The 15,969-nt window shown below is 46.9% G+C and overlaps 1 protein-coding gene across 2 annotated transcripts in view; it reads right to left on the reverse strand.

The window, feature by feature from the left end:
- EDC4 (enhancer of mRNA decapping 4) overlaps positions 1-15,969 on the reverse strand; it is a 1,121,437-nt gene that overhangs the window by 80,352 nt on the left and 1,025,116 nt on the right. For both annotated transcript variants that reach the window (XM_063945256.1, XM_063945257.1), the window contains one exon: positions 10,999-11,218. In XM_063945256.1, the coding sequence (XP_063801326.1) occupies positions 10,999-11,218 (220 nt within the window). The remainder of the gene's footprint in view (positions 1-10,998; positions 11,219-15,969) is intronic.

The raw sequence follows: 15,969 nt of genomic DNA on the forward strand, positions 1-15,969 counted from the left end.
CTGGGGGCGAGGAATTATTGCTGAGCTTTATTGATAAGTTGAATACGTTGCCAGGGTCCATTCGCTTTACCAGTATTCATAGCACAGTTGAAATTAGTTATTTGGATGTCCTTGTGAGACTAGAAAATGGACGTTTAACCACAGGGATCTATAGGAAGCCGACTGACAAAAACTCTCTACTATTAGCATCAAGTTTCCACCCAATTGCGTTAAAAAGGGGGTTACCATATTCGCAGCTTGTCCGTGTGTCCAGAATCATTTCAAACCGCACACAAATATCTGATGCCCTTGCACAAATGGGGGACAGATTTATCGCAAGAGGCTATGACAGGAATGAGGTTGGACAGGCCATCATAAGATGTGAGCAGCATTCCCGCGAGGAATTATTGGAACCTCAGACAAAGGTGGATACAGACTGGTCTTTGCAAGTACATATTCCATTGCATCTGGGAAAATTCGTCAAGCCATTTTAAGACATTGGCATATATTGCAAACAGACCCAGTGATGAAAGAATATTGTGCTCAACCACCATTATTCTGCTATCGGCGAAGTCGTAATTTAAAGGAACAAATTTCCTGCACAGATATTGGCCCACGAGTGGGCAGGAGAACCAGCTGGTTGCAGGTACGTAAAGGTGCCTTCAAATGCCATGGTTGTGTCAATTGTGCATTTTTGATGACTGGTAACAGCTGCTCACACACGACGAAAGGGAAGCAGTATCCCATACAACATCGGTTGACTTGTGATACCAAGTTTGTCACTTACATGATTGTCAGTCCGTGTAAGAAACTATATATTGGGAAGACCATACGCATGCTGAAAGAAAGAATAGCGATGCACAGGTCCTCCATTAAAAAGGCCTACACGAAAATGGATGGTGGAACTCCCACTGTTGCTAGGCATTTTGTCACTAGAAATCACAAATTGAGTGAATTCAGGTTTATGCCTATTGACCATGTGCCACATCTGAGGAGGGGTGGAGATAGACATAGACTATTACTCCAACAGGAATGTCGGTGGATCCATAGACTGGAAGCAATAGCCCCACTAGGACTAAATGAGGAATGTTCTTTTGTTCCTTTTCTGTAGAGCTGTGATACTGGTCTATCGATGGACCCTTTTTGAGTATTTAGGATTCTTGAATATATCCGTATCTTTCGTAATAATTTACAATATGGCTGAAGCCTTATGATTCACTTTGAGTGATGGTGTTTTTCAATACTCTGTATCATTATTTTTTTTTATTATTTTGTTTTTTTTTCATCTATGTTATATACTTCCTGTTTAGAATACATAGTATATATGAAAGTGGGGATTTGATTGTTATTCCTGTTTATGCTTCCTGTATATGACACCACATGTTGCCTCTCACATGATTTAAGCACTCGCTATGTGGTGACCATGACAACCGTTGCACTTAGGTGTTAGTGCACCAGTTTCCGGGCGGTTTTTCCATCGGCTGCACAGAACGGGGGTGACTTCCTGTCTGTGGACCACGGCGTGCGTTCCACGGGCCAGAACTTCCGGTCGCGTGGAGCGCATGGCGTGCGTTCCACGCCGGATTGCCTCTGCAATGCGCGGCTGAGTGGGACTGACCCCTGCAGCTGTGTTGCGCCCACTGGTGTAATTGGTAAGTATGGTCAGTGGGATAAATAGAGCCCACATTGTTGAGCAATATTTGCACTGCACGCAGACACTTTACTCTCTTTGGCACATGGCACTTTAGCTGGTAATTCCCCTGATGAAGTACTGAAACCGAAAACGCCTGTTTGGGATGCCACCCATGCTTTGCTTCTGCTGCACCATGATGAGTATATGCTGGATCTTACCAAGTTTCTTCATTTAAATTGTTTGTTCAAATATAGAACAGTGTGCTGGTTCTGTTCAAACCTACATGCGGATGCTGGGGAATGGACATGTTTTCATATCAATTTGATTTATAACCGGAAACCTGTGATTTAGCTCTGAGAGTGTCAGTGCGGCTTCCCGGGACTTTGTTCTGTGATTATATATATATATATATAAAAGCCCTGATGCACTTAACCCCCCTCAGGGTACAGATTATAGGGATAGCAATGTGTGTGAGATAATGAGATTTATGGTAAGAACTTACCGTTGTTATATCTCTTTCTGCGAGGTACACTGGGCTCCACAAGGATTAACATCGGGGTGTAGAGTAGGATCTTGATCCGAGGCACCAACAGGCTCAAAGGTTTGACTGTTCCCAAGATGCATAGCGTCGCCTCCTCTATAACCCCGCCTCCGTGCACAGGAGCTCAGTTTCATTAACCAGCCTAATGCAGCAGCAGGTACTAGAGATGACAATCGCTCGTAGCCACACCACACACACACACACACACACACACACACACACACACACTCACTACCGGAGAGGGTGTCAGCGGCTTAGCCATACCAACCCAAAGAAGCTAAGCGCGTCTGGGTTGGCACCTTATGGAGCCCAGTGTACCTCGCAGAAAGAGATTTAACAACGGTAAGTTCTTACCATAAATCTCATTTTCTGCTGCGGGGTACACTGGGCTCCACAAGGATTAACATCAGGGATGTCCTAAAGCAGTTCCTTATGGGAGGGGACGCACTGTAGCAGGCACAAGAAACCGGCGTCCAAAGGAAGCATCCTGGGAGGCGGAAATATCAAAGGCATAGAACCTTATGAACGTGTTCACTGAGGACCATGTAGTCGCCTTGCACAATTGTTCAAGGGTCGCACCACGGTGGGCCGCCCAAGAAGGTCCAACCGACCGAGTAGAATGGGCTTTGATGGTAGCAGGACTTGGACGACCAGCCTGTACATAAGCATGTGCAATCACCATTCCAATCCATCTGGCCAGGGTCTGCTTGGAAGCAGGACAGACACGTTTGTGAAAACCAAACCGTACAAAAAGAGAATCAGAATTCCTAATGGAGGATGTTCTGTTCACATAGATATGGAGAGCCTGTAACACATCCAAAGACCGCTCTTTGGAGGACAACTCAGGAGAATTAAAGGTCGGAACCACAATCTCCTGGTTAAGGTGGAAGGAAGACATCACCTCAGGTAAATAACCTGGCCGCATTCTAAGAACCGCCCGGTCACGGTGAAAAATCAAATGGGGAGACTTACAGGATAAGGCACCCAAGTCTGAGACCCTTCTAGCTGAAGCAATAGCCAGCAAAAATAGCACATTAAGGGAAAGCCACTTAAGGTCAGAAGAGGCAAGAGGTTCAAATGGAGACTCTTGCAAGGCCTCCAGTACCACCGAAAGATCCCAAAGGGCCACAGGAGGTACATAAGGTGGCTGAATCCGCAACACACCCTGTAGTGAATGTATGGACCTCAGGTAGGGTAGCAATCTATCTCTGAAACCAAACCGACAAAGCAGAGATGTGAACCTTGAGGGAGGCCAGACACAGGCCTAAGTCCAGGCCCTGTTGTAGAAAGGCCAATAGTTTGGCCGTGCTAAACTTGAAAACGTCATGATTGCGAAACGCACACCAAGTAAAGTAAGCATTCCAGACCCTATGGTAGATCCGAGCAGAAGGCGGCTTATGGGCCTTCAACATAGTTTGAACAACCGCCTCAGAAAAAGCCTTGGCCCTCAGGACGGAAGCTTCAAGAGCCATGCCGTCAAAGCCAGACAGGCCAAATCCTGGTAAACACAAAGGCCCTGAACGAAGAGGTCTGGTCGTTGTGAAAGTAGAAGGGGACGATCCCATGAGAGACCCAGGAGATCGGAGAACCAGTGCCGTCTGGGCCACGCTGGAGCGACCAGAAGCAGGTTTCCTCCTCCTTGCTAGAACTTACATATTACTCTGGGCAGGAGTGACACCTGAGGGAACACATACGGTAGCTGAAAGTTCCATGGAATTGCCAGAGCGTCCACGAATGCAGCTTGAGGATCCCTTGTCCTTGCCCCGAAGACCAGAACCTTGTGATTGTGTTGAGACGCCATCAGATCCACATCTGGAAGACCCCACGTGTAAACGAGAAGTTGGAACACCTCCGGATGGAGGCTCCACTCTCCGGCGTGTCCGTCATGATGACTGAGATAGTCCGCTTCCCAGTTCAGGACGCCCGGAATGAATACTGCGGATATGGCCGGCAGATGGCGCTCCGTCCACTGAAGAATCTGTGACACTTCTCTCATTGCCATGCGGCTTTGAGTGCCGCCTTGATGATTTATGTACGCCACCATGGTGGTGTTGTCCGACTGTACTTGAACAGGTATTAGATGTATTAGATCTGTATTAGATGCTGGGCCATTGTCAACGCATTGAACACTACCCGCAGTTCCAGAATATTGATTGGGAGCAGAGACTCCTCTATGGTCCACCAACCCTGAAGAGAGTGTTGTTGCAACACCGCGCACCAACCTCTCAGACTGGCAGACTGGCATCCGTCGTCAGCAGGACCCAGTTGGATATCCAGAAGGGACGGCCCCTGCTCAATTGTTGGTCTTGAAGCCACCAGCTCAATGACAGGCGGACCTCCGGAGACAATGAGATCATGTGAGATCTGATCCAGTGAGGCAGGCTTGGTCAGAATTAACTTCTGCAGAGGGCAAGAGTGAAATTTTGCATACTCCACCATGTCGAAAGCAGACACCATGAGACCAAGCACTTGCACTGCTGAATGTATCGACACATGCGGACGAGATAGGAAGCATCGAATCCTGTCCTGAAGCTTCAGGACTTTCTCCTGAGACAGGAACAACCGTTGGTTGTGATTGTCCAATAACACTCCCAGATGTAACATGCTCCGAGCAGGAACCAGGGAGGATTTCTTCCAATTGATCAGTCACCCGTGGACTTTCATGCACTGGACCGTCAGATCGAGATGACACAGGAGAAGTTCTGGGGAATTTGCCAGTGAACAAATCGTCCAAGTACGGTAGGATCCTGAGTGTAGCCATCATGACTGCCATAACTTTGGTAAAGACTCGGGGAGCCATTGTCAAACCAAAGGGTAACGCCCGAAATTGGTAATGAAGGTTGCCCACCGCAAACCTCAGGTACTGCTGATGAGATACCGCAATAGGAATACGTAGGTAGGCATCCTGTATGTCCAGGGAGACCATATAGTACCCAGGCTCCAAGACCAGAACAATAGAGCGCAGCGTTTCCATACGAAACTTGGAGACCCGCACATTCTTGTTCAAGGACTTCAGATTGAGAATGGGCCACGAGGACCCGTTCGGTTTCGGGACTAGGAACAGCGGTGAATAGTACCCCTTGCCTCTCTGAGCCAAAGGCACATGTACTACCACTCCTGTGGTCAGGAGGGAATGTACCATTGAGTGCAAAGTGTTTGCTTTTGCCGAATCCAGAGGTACATCTGTCAGGCAAAATAAATGAGGGGGACGATTCTTGAAGGGTATGGCGTAACCTCGAGCTACGACTTCCCTTACCCAGGCATCGGAAGTGGTCTTCAACCATTCCTGGGCAAAACCTAGAAGTCGGCCCCCCGCCCTGGGATCCCCCAGAGGAAGGCCCGCCCGTCATGCGGCAGGATTGTTGGTTTTGGAGGCTGGCTGACCGGTGGCCCAGGCACGCTCCGGTCTGGGCTTGAGAGGTCTGGAAGCACAAGCTCGCGTTGGGTACGCCTCTTAGTCTAAGGCGGGCGAGAGTGACACTTAGATTTAGTCAGTGTCCGGTTCAAATGCTGTAACTGAGTGGAGATTTGATCTTCCCACGGTGGATTAATAGCAGGGACCATAAACTGCTACATTGGCACAGGTGGTCCCACAGGGGGCACCAGTTTAGTTAGAAGCGTGTTTAATAGCATGGAAAAGGTAGCCCAAGGTAGGTCATTAGTTGCCCCCGGTGCTACAGACCCACTGGGGGGTAGGGACCCCCTGAACCTGAACTCTCTGCTGCCATATTATTCTCCAAAATGTCTGTGGCATCACCACCACGCAAAGTGGAAGAAGCCCCAGCTCCATCGCCTCGTGCAGCAGACATAACAGTAAGCACAATATTGGGCGACCTGGTATAATACTTAGCAGCGATATACCTAGCAAAAACTCCCAGTGAAGTGTGACTGTGTCAGCACAAACCGGGAATATAAGAGATATATGGTGACTATAAGTCACAAGGAAAAATACACAGCAAGGTATAACTTGTGAAAAACCTATATTACAGAGGAAACCTGATACACTTAGCCCCCTCAGGTTATGGGATATAGGAGTAGCACGCTGAATGAAATACCCGATTTGGCAACCACGAAGCAGCTACATGCACACTCACATATATAGTCACAAACGTACCATGTAGAAATTATGTACCATCAAACTGCACTGGACTAGCAATACAAAGTAATACTCTGGAAAGCTATATGTGTCAACAATAGATATAACAAAGCACAGTAGATACTGGATGTATATCACAGGGCGTTTGTACCACACAACCTGAAAGTATGTACTCTTTCTTAACTAACACTGTCCCAGTGACAGGTAGAATATTTAAGTGTCCTGTAAAATGCACAGCGATCAGGCAGCTTTACAGAGGAGGATTTGCCCCAACAGTCCCAGGAACAGCTGAGCTCCGTTTGCTGAGAGGAAGTGAGGGAGATATATGCAGCTCCAGGGCTGGAGCATTCACAGAAATGGCGCCCTGGGGCTGGGGGAGGGGCTACAGGCTAGGCCCTCTCCCCCTGCTGGCATCCCCACCAGCAGCAGAAACCCCCAAACCTGTATCCAATGTCCCTGGTGGCTAGAGGAGCGGCTGCCCAGCAACAGTGTCCATGCCAGCGTGCGCGCAGCCTACATCCCACACCGCGCTGGATCGTGGTAAAGTGTGGCAAAAGAGACCCCTTACCTCCCCCGTACCTGCGGCCACAGTCGTCCTGGCGATCCAGGACGACATCGATGTGTGTGACTGACTGCTGGAAAGAACCGGATCCTCCGCTGCAGTGACCTGGCAACCAGGGCGCGGGAGTATACAGCGCCGCTGGGGGAGATGGAGCTGCAGTCAGAAAAGTCTATGCGACTTTGCACACTGCAGCCGTGAAGTCTTGTAAAAGTATTCTTCTCCAGATTTCTTCAAATAAAGCAATAGGGGTATATGCAATTAGCGGCGAATCGCGGCAAATTATCGCCGTTTTTTAATTCGACACAATTCAACCGTCCAATTTCGGCAAGTGGTTGCCGAAATTCACCATATTCAATGGAAAACGGATTCGACAGTCCCGCGGGCGAAAAACGGCCGATTTGCCGGATTTTGTCGCGATTTAAAAAAACGGGGAAAAACCCGAAAAAAAATGGCGTGGGGTCCCCCCTCCAAAGCATAACCAGCCTCGGGCTCTTCGAGCTGGTCCTGGTTCTAAAAATGCGGGGGAAAAATTGACAGGGGTTCCCCCGTATTTTTAAAACCAGCACCGGGCTCTGTGCCTGGTGCTGGTGCAAAAAATACGGGGGACAAAAAGAGTAGGGGTCCCCCGTATTTTTTACACCAGCATCGGGCTCCACTAGCTGGACAGATAATGCCACAGCCGGGGGTCACTTTTATACAGTGCCCTGCGGCCGTGGCATTAAATATCCAACTAGTCACCCCTGGCCGGGGTACCCTGGGGGAGTGGGGACCCCTTCAATCAAGGGGTCCCCCCCAGCCACCCAAGGGCCAAGGGTGAAGCCCGAGGCTGTCCCCCCCCATCCAAGGGCTGCGGATGGGGGGCTGATAGCCTTGTCAAAATTGAAAGAATATTGTTTTTTCCAGTAGTACTACAAGTCCCAGCAAGCCTCCCCTGCAAGCTGGTACTTGGAGAACCACAAGTACCAGCATGCGGGAGAAAAACGGGCCCGCTGGTACCTGTAGTACTACAGAAAAAAAAATACCCAAATAAAAACAGGAGACACACCGTGACAAGTACAACTTTATTACACACTGCCGACACACACATACTTACCTATGTTGACACGCCGACTGCCACGTCTCGACTCCGACGATCCGGGGTACCTGTGAAAAAAAAAAACACTCACCTGATCCAGTGTCCAGAGATAATCCACGTACTTGGCAAAAAAAAAACCACACGAATACCCGACCACCGGACTGAAAGGGGTCCCATGTTGACACATGAGACCCCTTTCCCCGAATGCCGGGACCCCACGTGACTGCTGTCACTGAGGTCCCTTCAGCCAATCAGGAAGTGCCACGTCGTAGCGCTCACCTGATTGGCTGTGCGCGTCTTAGCTCTGACAGCGCATCGCACAGCTCCCTCCATTACTTTCAATGGTGGGAACTTTGCCGTCAGCGGCGGGGTTACCCGCGGTCAGCCGCAGACCGCGGGTGACCCCACCACTAACCGCAAAGTTCCCACCATTGAATATAATGGGGAGGCTTTGCGATGCGCTGTCTGACAGCTCAGACGCGCACAGAGCCAATCAGCAGAGTGCAAGGACGTTGCACTCGCTGATTGGCTGAAGAGACACTTCTGTGACAGCTATCACAGGGGTGTCTGCATTCGTGGAAAGGGGTCTCATGTGTCAACATGGGACCCCTTTCAGTCCGGTGGTCGGGTGTTCGTTTTGTTGTTTTGACAAGTACGTGGATTTATCTCTGGACCCTGGATCAGGTGAGTATAATTATCTTTTATTTTCAGGTACCCGTGGATTCTACTTGGAGAAGAGGACCGACTGCTTCGTGTCAACATAGGTAAGTATGTGTGTGCCGGCAGTGTGTAATAAAGTTGTACTTGTCACGGTATGTGTCTCCTGTTTTTATTTGGGTATTTTTTCCCCAGTAGTACTACAGGTACCAGCGGGCCCATTTTTCTCCCGCATGCTGGTACTTGTGGTTCTCCAAGTACCAGCTTGCGGGGGAGGCTTGCTGGGACTTGTAGTACTACTGGAAAAAACAATATTCTTTCAATTTTGACAAGGCTATCAGCCCCCCATCCGCAGCCCTTGGATGGGGGGGGGGCAGCCTCGGGCTTCACCCCTGGCCCTTGGGTGGCTGGGGGGGGACCCCTTGATTGAAGGGGTCCCCACTCCCCCAGGGTACCCCGGCCAGGGGTGACTAGTTGGATATTTAATGCCACGGCCGCAAGGCACTGTATAAAAGTGACCCCCGGCTGTGGCATTATCTGTCCAGCTAGTGGAGCCCGATGCTGGTGTAAAAAATACGGGGGACCCCTATTTTTTTTGTCCCCCGTATTTTTTGCACCAGCACCAGGCGCAGAGCCCGGTGCTGGTTTTAAAAATACGGGAGATCCCCTGTCAATTTCCCCCCCGCATTTTTAGAACCAGGACCAGCTCGAAGAGCCAGAGGCTGGTTATGCTTTGGAGGGGGGACCCCACGCCATTTTTTTTCTGAATTTTACCATTCCATCTAAAAAAATAAATAAAAAATTACATATTATTTTTAAAAATATAGAAATAATACTTGTGCCTCCAAAAAAGACAAACCAAGTACCTAATCCCTTCTAATATAAATAGATATGCTATTATCAATAAAAAAACACACAAAAAAACATGTTTTAATTTTTTTTTATTAGTATCACCCACCAAAGTGTGGCGGATTGAAAATGACGAATTTACTGTCTAAAAGCACTGTTGTCGAATTTCCAAACTTGAATTGAATATACTTCATACTTGCCTACCTGACCCTCTCCATGAGGAAGAAAATGCTCTGTTCCTGGATTTTCCTGGTAATGTATGATTGCCATCACCTGTGGTGAAACACCTTTCTTATCAAATAACTAGCTCACCACAGGTGATGGCAATCATACATTACCAGGAAAGTCCAGGAACAGAGCATTTTCTCCCTCATGGAGAGGGTCAGGTAGGCAAGTATGATATACTTTGGTCGAATTCCAGCACTTGTATCACTACAGAAAAGTCGAATTTGACAAAAGTCGAATTTCAAAAAGTCGAATTTTGAAAGTCCGTTTTTTTGACGGAAAGTACTGAATTGCATTGACGATTTTTTTTTTGGGGCGAAAAAGTCCCGAAATTGTCGAATTTCGGGACTTTTTCGCCCCAAAAAAAAAAAAAATCGACCGCAATTGCATATACCCCATAGGCTGCAAAAAGCAGCCCTCCTGTTATGTGCCTGCTTACTGCATGGCACCAACTTACAAACTGAGCTCCTGTGCACGGAGGCGGGGTTATAGAGGAGGCGGCGCTGTGCATCTTGGGAACAGTCAAAAGTTTTGAGCCTGTTGATGCCTCGGATCAAGATCATACTCTACACCCTGATGTTAATCCTTGTGGAGCCCAGTGTACCCCGCAGCAGAAAATTGGTTTTATTGAAAGATGAAAAACAAATCAAATGAAAGCCTAATAACATTATTAATATTAGAAACCATTAAAACATGGTTGAACAAGGTTTCTAATATATGATTTCATCTTTTTATCATTAAAACATTAATGCAAAAATAAGAACCGGTTTAAAACAAACAAACAAACAAAAAAAACGGTTATACAAAGAAAACATTTTTTTTTTACCTACCCAACCCTGGAACATCCTAAGCTGAGACCTCACACTGGTCACCTATGTACCGTGGGTAGCAAATCACTGTAATCATATTTACAATACAACACGCGTTAGAAATAGAGATGAGCGGGTTCGGATGTAACGCCAGAATTAACGCCAGTTTGGTTTTATCCGGATTTTTCTTATTGGCTATTCAAAACACATGAGCCAATAAGCCATGAGCCAATAAGATGCCGTTTTGAGAACAGAGTAAATCCGAGTAACACTGAACCTGCTGGGTACTTCTACCCAATCCTCAACTTGTCAATACTGTCCACATAAGGCCCATTGGGAGTGTCTTAATGGATTATCTATTACACACTACTGAGTCACCCGTCAACATTTATGAAATATACCTGGGCATATATTTGTACTGTAGAGGCAGAGGACCTCACACCAAGTGTATTTGCACCTGTTAAATATCACCTACTTATTACTCTGGTGTATGCCAAATTAATCTAATTTAGACTGTCCCTTAATCCTAGTGAGAAAAAACTAAAACTGAAGGTTGATTCTGACATATATACCTGCTGGAAGGCCTGGTTGAGTTGGCCTTGCTGAAGAAGCTGGAGTATGTGAGCCTGCTGTGACTGATAGTCATGATGAGCGGACGGGATTGGTGTTCCTGCAGCAGACCGCATGGCATGCATGATACTTGTGGTGACTGCTGCTTGCTGTTCCTTCATAGCATTATTTACTTCTTCCTTAATAACTCTCTGGATCTGCATCAGAATAGAGTCCTGCATGCTGCAAATAAAAACAATATTTAATTGAAAAAAAAAAAAAATGCAATACAACATTGAAAACAATTTCCTGTGCTTCTTGTGTGTATGCCATTATGCAGACATATGCTCACACATCTACTAAACCAGGGCTGGCCAGACCAGTCCTCGAGATCTACCAACAGTTCATTTTTTTCCAGGCCTCCTGGAGATCTGTAGAATTGTCTGTTAGGAATGAATGCAGCACATCTTAATTAGTAATGACTACACCTGTGCACCAGCTAGGTGGTCTGGAAAATGTGTACTGTTGGTAGATCTCGAGGACTGGTTTGGCCAGCCCTGTACTAAACATATCAAAATGATATTGTATCTTAACACTTTCATGCCCTAAAGTAAACTTAATGACAGAACACTGTTTTACTTATTTGCAATGTGTAGGCGTCGCCACAAATGTTTTCTTTACCTTATTATTTTTTTCATTATTTTGAAGTATGCCATTTTTTGGGGTTAGAAAGAAATAAGCTCTCGACTGTTAGCATATTAAATTACAAATAAGTGGATTTATTGGCCTTATGACAGGCTACCAGGCCCATGAAAACACTTGGGGTTATATTTACTAAAGTGTGGGTTTTTAGAATTAGAGATGTTGTCCATGGCAACCAATTAGATTGTACTTATTATTTATCTAGTAGCTTCTATATGATAATAGCTAGAATCTGATTGGTTGCTATAGGCAACATCTCCAATTCTAAAAACCTGCACTTTAGTAAATATACCCCTAGGAGTGTGGTTAAACTAATCCACAACATTAACTAAAACCCCTCAGTATTTATTATATTGAACATGGATAAAGAATTTGATTATGTTGGTTGGCCCTTTACACAAAGTATCTGGAGACAATGTTGATGTGGTTCTCAACCTCAACCCTCAAGTTTTCCCAACAGGTCATGATTTGAGGATATCTGTCAGTTGGAGCAGGTGGGATAATTACGGAATCCCCAAAATATATTAACTCACCTGTGCATGTTTAAAATAGGATTTTAATAACTACCGGTAAATCCTTTTCTCCTAATCTGTAGAGAATGCTGGGGTCCACTTTAGTACCATGGGGGTATAGACTGTTCCGCAGGAGCCATGGGCACTTTAAGACTTTTCAAGGGTGTGAACTGGCTCCTCCATCTATGCCCCTCCTCCAAACCTCAGTTATAGGAACTGTGCTCAGGGAGACGGACATTTCGAGGAAAGGATTTACTTTTATACTAATGGTGAGATTCATACCAGCTCACACCTCAACCATGCCGCACATGGCATTCAACATGACACATGCCAGCAGGCATGAACCATTTACAGCAACATGCTGAAAACAAATGAAACACAACTTGTGTAACTATAAAGAACAAACTGCAGGTAAAGTACGCACTGGGTCGGGTGCCCAGCATCCTCTACGGACTAGAAGAAAAGGATTTACTGGTAGGTATTAAAATCCTATTTTCTCATAAGTCCTAGAGGATGCTGGGGTCCACTTCAGTACCATAGGGTTATACTAAAGCTCCAGTACGGGAGGAAGAGTGCGGATGACCCTGCAGCACCGACTGACCAAACTTGAGGTCCTCATCGACCAAAGTGTCAAACTTATAAAATTTTGCAAATGTGTTTGACCATGACCAAGTAGCTGCTCGGCAAAGTTGTAAAGCCGAGACGCCCCGGGCAGCCACCCAGAATGAGCCCACTTTCCTAGTAGAATGGGCTTTCACCGACTTCGGTACCGGCAAGCCTGCCGTAGAATGAGCGTGCTGAATTGTACCTCTGATCCAGCGCGCAATAGTCTGCTTAGAAGCAGGACACCCAATCTTGTTGGGAGCATACAGGACAAACAAAGCCTCTGTTTTCCGTAATCGAGCTGCTCTTGCGACATAAATCTTCAAAGCTTTAACCACATCTAGAGACTGTGACTCAGTGAAAGTGTCAGCAGCTACTGGCACCAAAATAGGTTGGTTTATGTGGACGGACGAAAGCACCTTTTGAAGAAATTGTTGACGAGGCCCCCAACTCAGACACCCGCCTTGCGGATGCCAAGGCCAAAAGCATCACCACTTTCCAAGTGAGAAACTCCTCCTGCAGAGGTTCAAACCAATCTGATTGAAGGAATTGCAACACCACATTAAGGTCCCATGGTGCCACTGGAGGCACAAATGGAGGATGCAGAACTCCTTTCACGAACATCTGAACTTCTGGAAAGGAGGCCAATTGTTTTTGAAAGAAAACTGATAAAGCCGAAATCTGGACCTTGATTGACCCCAATCTAAGGCCCGCATCCACACCAGCCTGCTGAAAATGGAGAAAACGTCCCAACTCAAACTCTTCCGTAGGAGCCTTCTTGGTTTCACACCAAGGCACAGATTTTCTCCAAATACGGTGGTAATGTTGTAGTTGCAGTTGCTGCTGTAATAGGTCCTCTCGAGGAGGAAGAGGCCGAGGATATTCTATGAGCAACTCCTGAAGATATGGGTACCAAGCCCTCCTTGGCCAGTTTGGGGCAATGAAGATTGCTCGAACTTTTGTTCTTATTAATCTGACAACTTTTGGGATCAGCGGAAGTGGAGGGAAGACATACACCGACCGGAATACCCACTGGGCCACCAGTGTATCCACTGCTATTGCTTGAGGGTCTCTCGACCTGGAACAATCTCTCTGAAGCTTCTTCTTGAGACGAGATGCCATCATGTCTACTTGAGGAACTCCCCAGAGACTTGTCACCTCTGCGAAGACTTCTTGGCAGAGGCCCCACTCTCCTGGATGGAGATCGTGTCTGCTGAGGAAGTCTGCTTCACCGGAATGAAAATCACCGACAGAGCCTTTACATGTCTTTCTGCCCAGAGGAGGATCTTTGTCACCTCTGCCATTGCCGCTCTGCTTTTCGTTCCGCCCTGCCTGTTTATGTACACAAATCCTGTTACATTGTCCGACTGGGTCTGCACGGGATCTTGAAGAAGATGTACCGCTTGTAGAAGGCCACTGTAAATGGCTCTCAATTCCAGAACATTTATGTGAAGGCAGGCTTCCTGACTTGACCATTTTCCTTGGAAGCTTTCCCCCTGTGTGACAGCTTCCCAGCCTCGGAGACTTGCATCCGTGGTTATTAGGACCCAGTCGTGAATCCCAAACCTGCGTCCCTCTAGTAGGTGAGAACTGTGTAGACACCACAGGAGCGAAATCCTGGCTTTGGGGAACAGGATTATTTTCCAGTGCATGTGTAGGTGGGATCCGGACCACTTATCCAACAGGTCCCACTGGAATACTCTGGCATGAAATCGGCCAAACTGTATGGCCTCGTAGGCTGCTACCATTTTCCCTAACAACCGAATGCATTGATGGATCGTCACGCTTGTTGGTTTCAATATTTGTGTGACCATTTTCTGGATTTCCAGAGCCTTTTCCACTGGAAGAAATACTCTCCGTACTTCTGTGTCCAGAATCATCCCTAAAAAGGACAATCTTGTCGTCGGTTCCAACTGCGACTTTGGAAAATTCATGATCCAACCGTGTTGTTGGAGTATTGACAGGGAGAGTGCAATGTTCTGCACCAACTGTTCCCTGGATCTCGCTTTTATCAGGAGATATTTGACGAAGGAGGACCATCATCTCTGCCATCACCTTGGTGAATACACTCTGTGCCGTGGAGAGTCCGAACAGCAACATCTGGAACTGGTAATGGCAATCCTGTACTGCGAATCTCAGATAACCTTGGAGGATAAATGTGAAGATAAATAGGAACATGCAAGTAAGCATCCTTTATGTCTATTGAAAACATGAAGTCCCCCTCCTCCAGACTGGAAATCACTACTCAGGGATTCTATCTTTAACTTGAACCTTTTCAGGTAGAGATTCAGATTTTTCAGGTTTAAAATCGGTCTGACCGTGCGGCTTCGGAACTACGAAGAGGCTTGAATAAAAATCTTCTGCTTGCTGTGCCAAGGGTACCAGGACAATGACCTGATCCTGACATAATTTTTGAATTGCCGTTGTTACTGCCTCTCTTCCCGGAAAAGAAGCTGGCAAGGTCGAAATGAAAAATCGGCATGGGGGGACGTCTTGAAACCCCAGTTTGTACCCATGGGACACTATTTGTAAGACCCATTGGTCCAGGCCAGATTGAATCCAGATTTGGCTGAAAAGTTTCAGACGTGCTCCCACCCGAGCAGACTCCCGCAAGGGAGCCCCAGCGTTATGCTGCAGATTTGGCAGAAGCAGGGGTGGACTTCTGCTCCTGCGATCCGGGAGACGCTGCGGATTTCTTTCCTTTTCCCCTTCCTGCAAAAAAAGGGGGAACCTTTGGCCTTTTTGTATTTGTTGGGCCTAAAGGACGGCATGTGAGAGTGATGTGTCTTTTTCGCCGGTGTAGGAGCATAAGGCAAGAATGTCGACTTACCTGCGGTAGCCGCCGAGACTAACGCATCCAGCCCATCACCAAACAAGGCCTTATCTTTATACGGGAGAGCCTCCATATTACTTTTGGAATCTGAATCAGCATTCCACTGGCAAATCCACAACGCCCTCCGAGCCGATACTGCCCTGGTAGCGGTCCTTGATCCCAAGATACTAATATATTTCATGGTTTCTAGTATGTACGCAGCAACGTCTTTGATATGACCTAACATTAGGAGTATATTGTCTCCAGCTATTGTGTCAATGTCTAATGACAAGTTTTCTGACCACTTTTCAATAGCACTACTCACCCACGCACAGGAAATGGTAGGCCTGAGTAGTGTCCCATTG

This window comes from Pseudophryne corroboree, chromosome 11, assembly GCF_028390025.1.
Source record: "Pseudophryne corroboree isolate aPseCor3 chromosome 11, aPseCor3.hap2, whole genome shotgun sequence".
Taxonomy (NCBI): Eukaryota; Metazoa; Chordata; class Amphibia; order Anura; family Myobatrachidae; genus Pseudophryne; species Pseudophryne corroboree.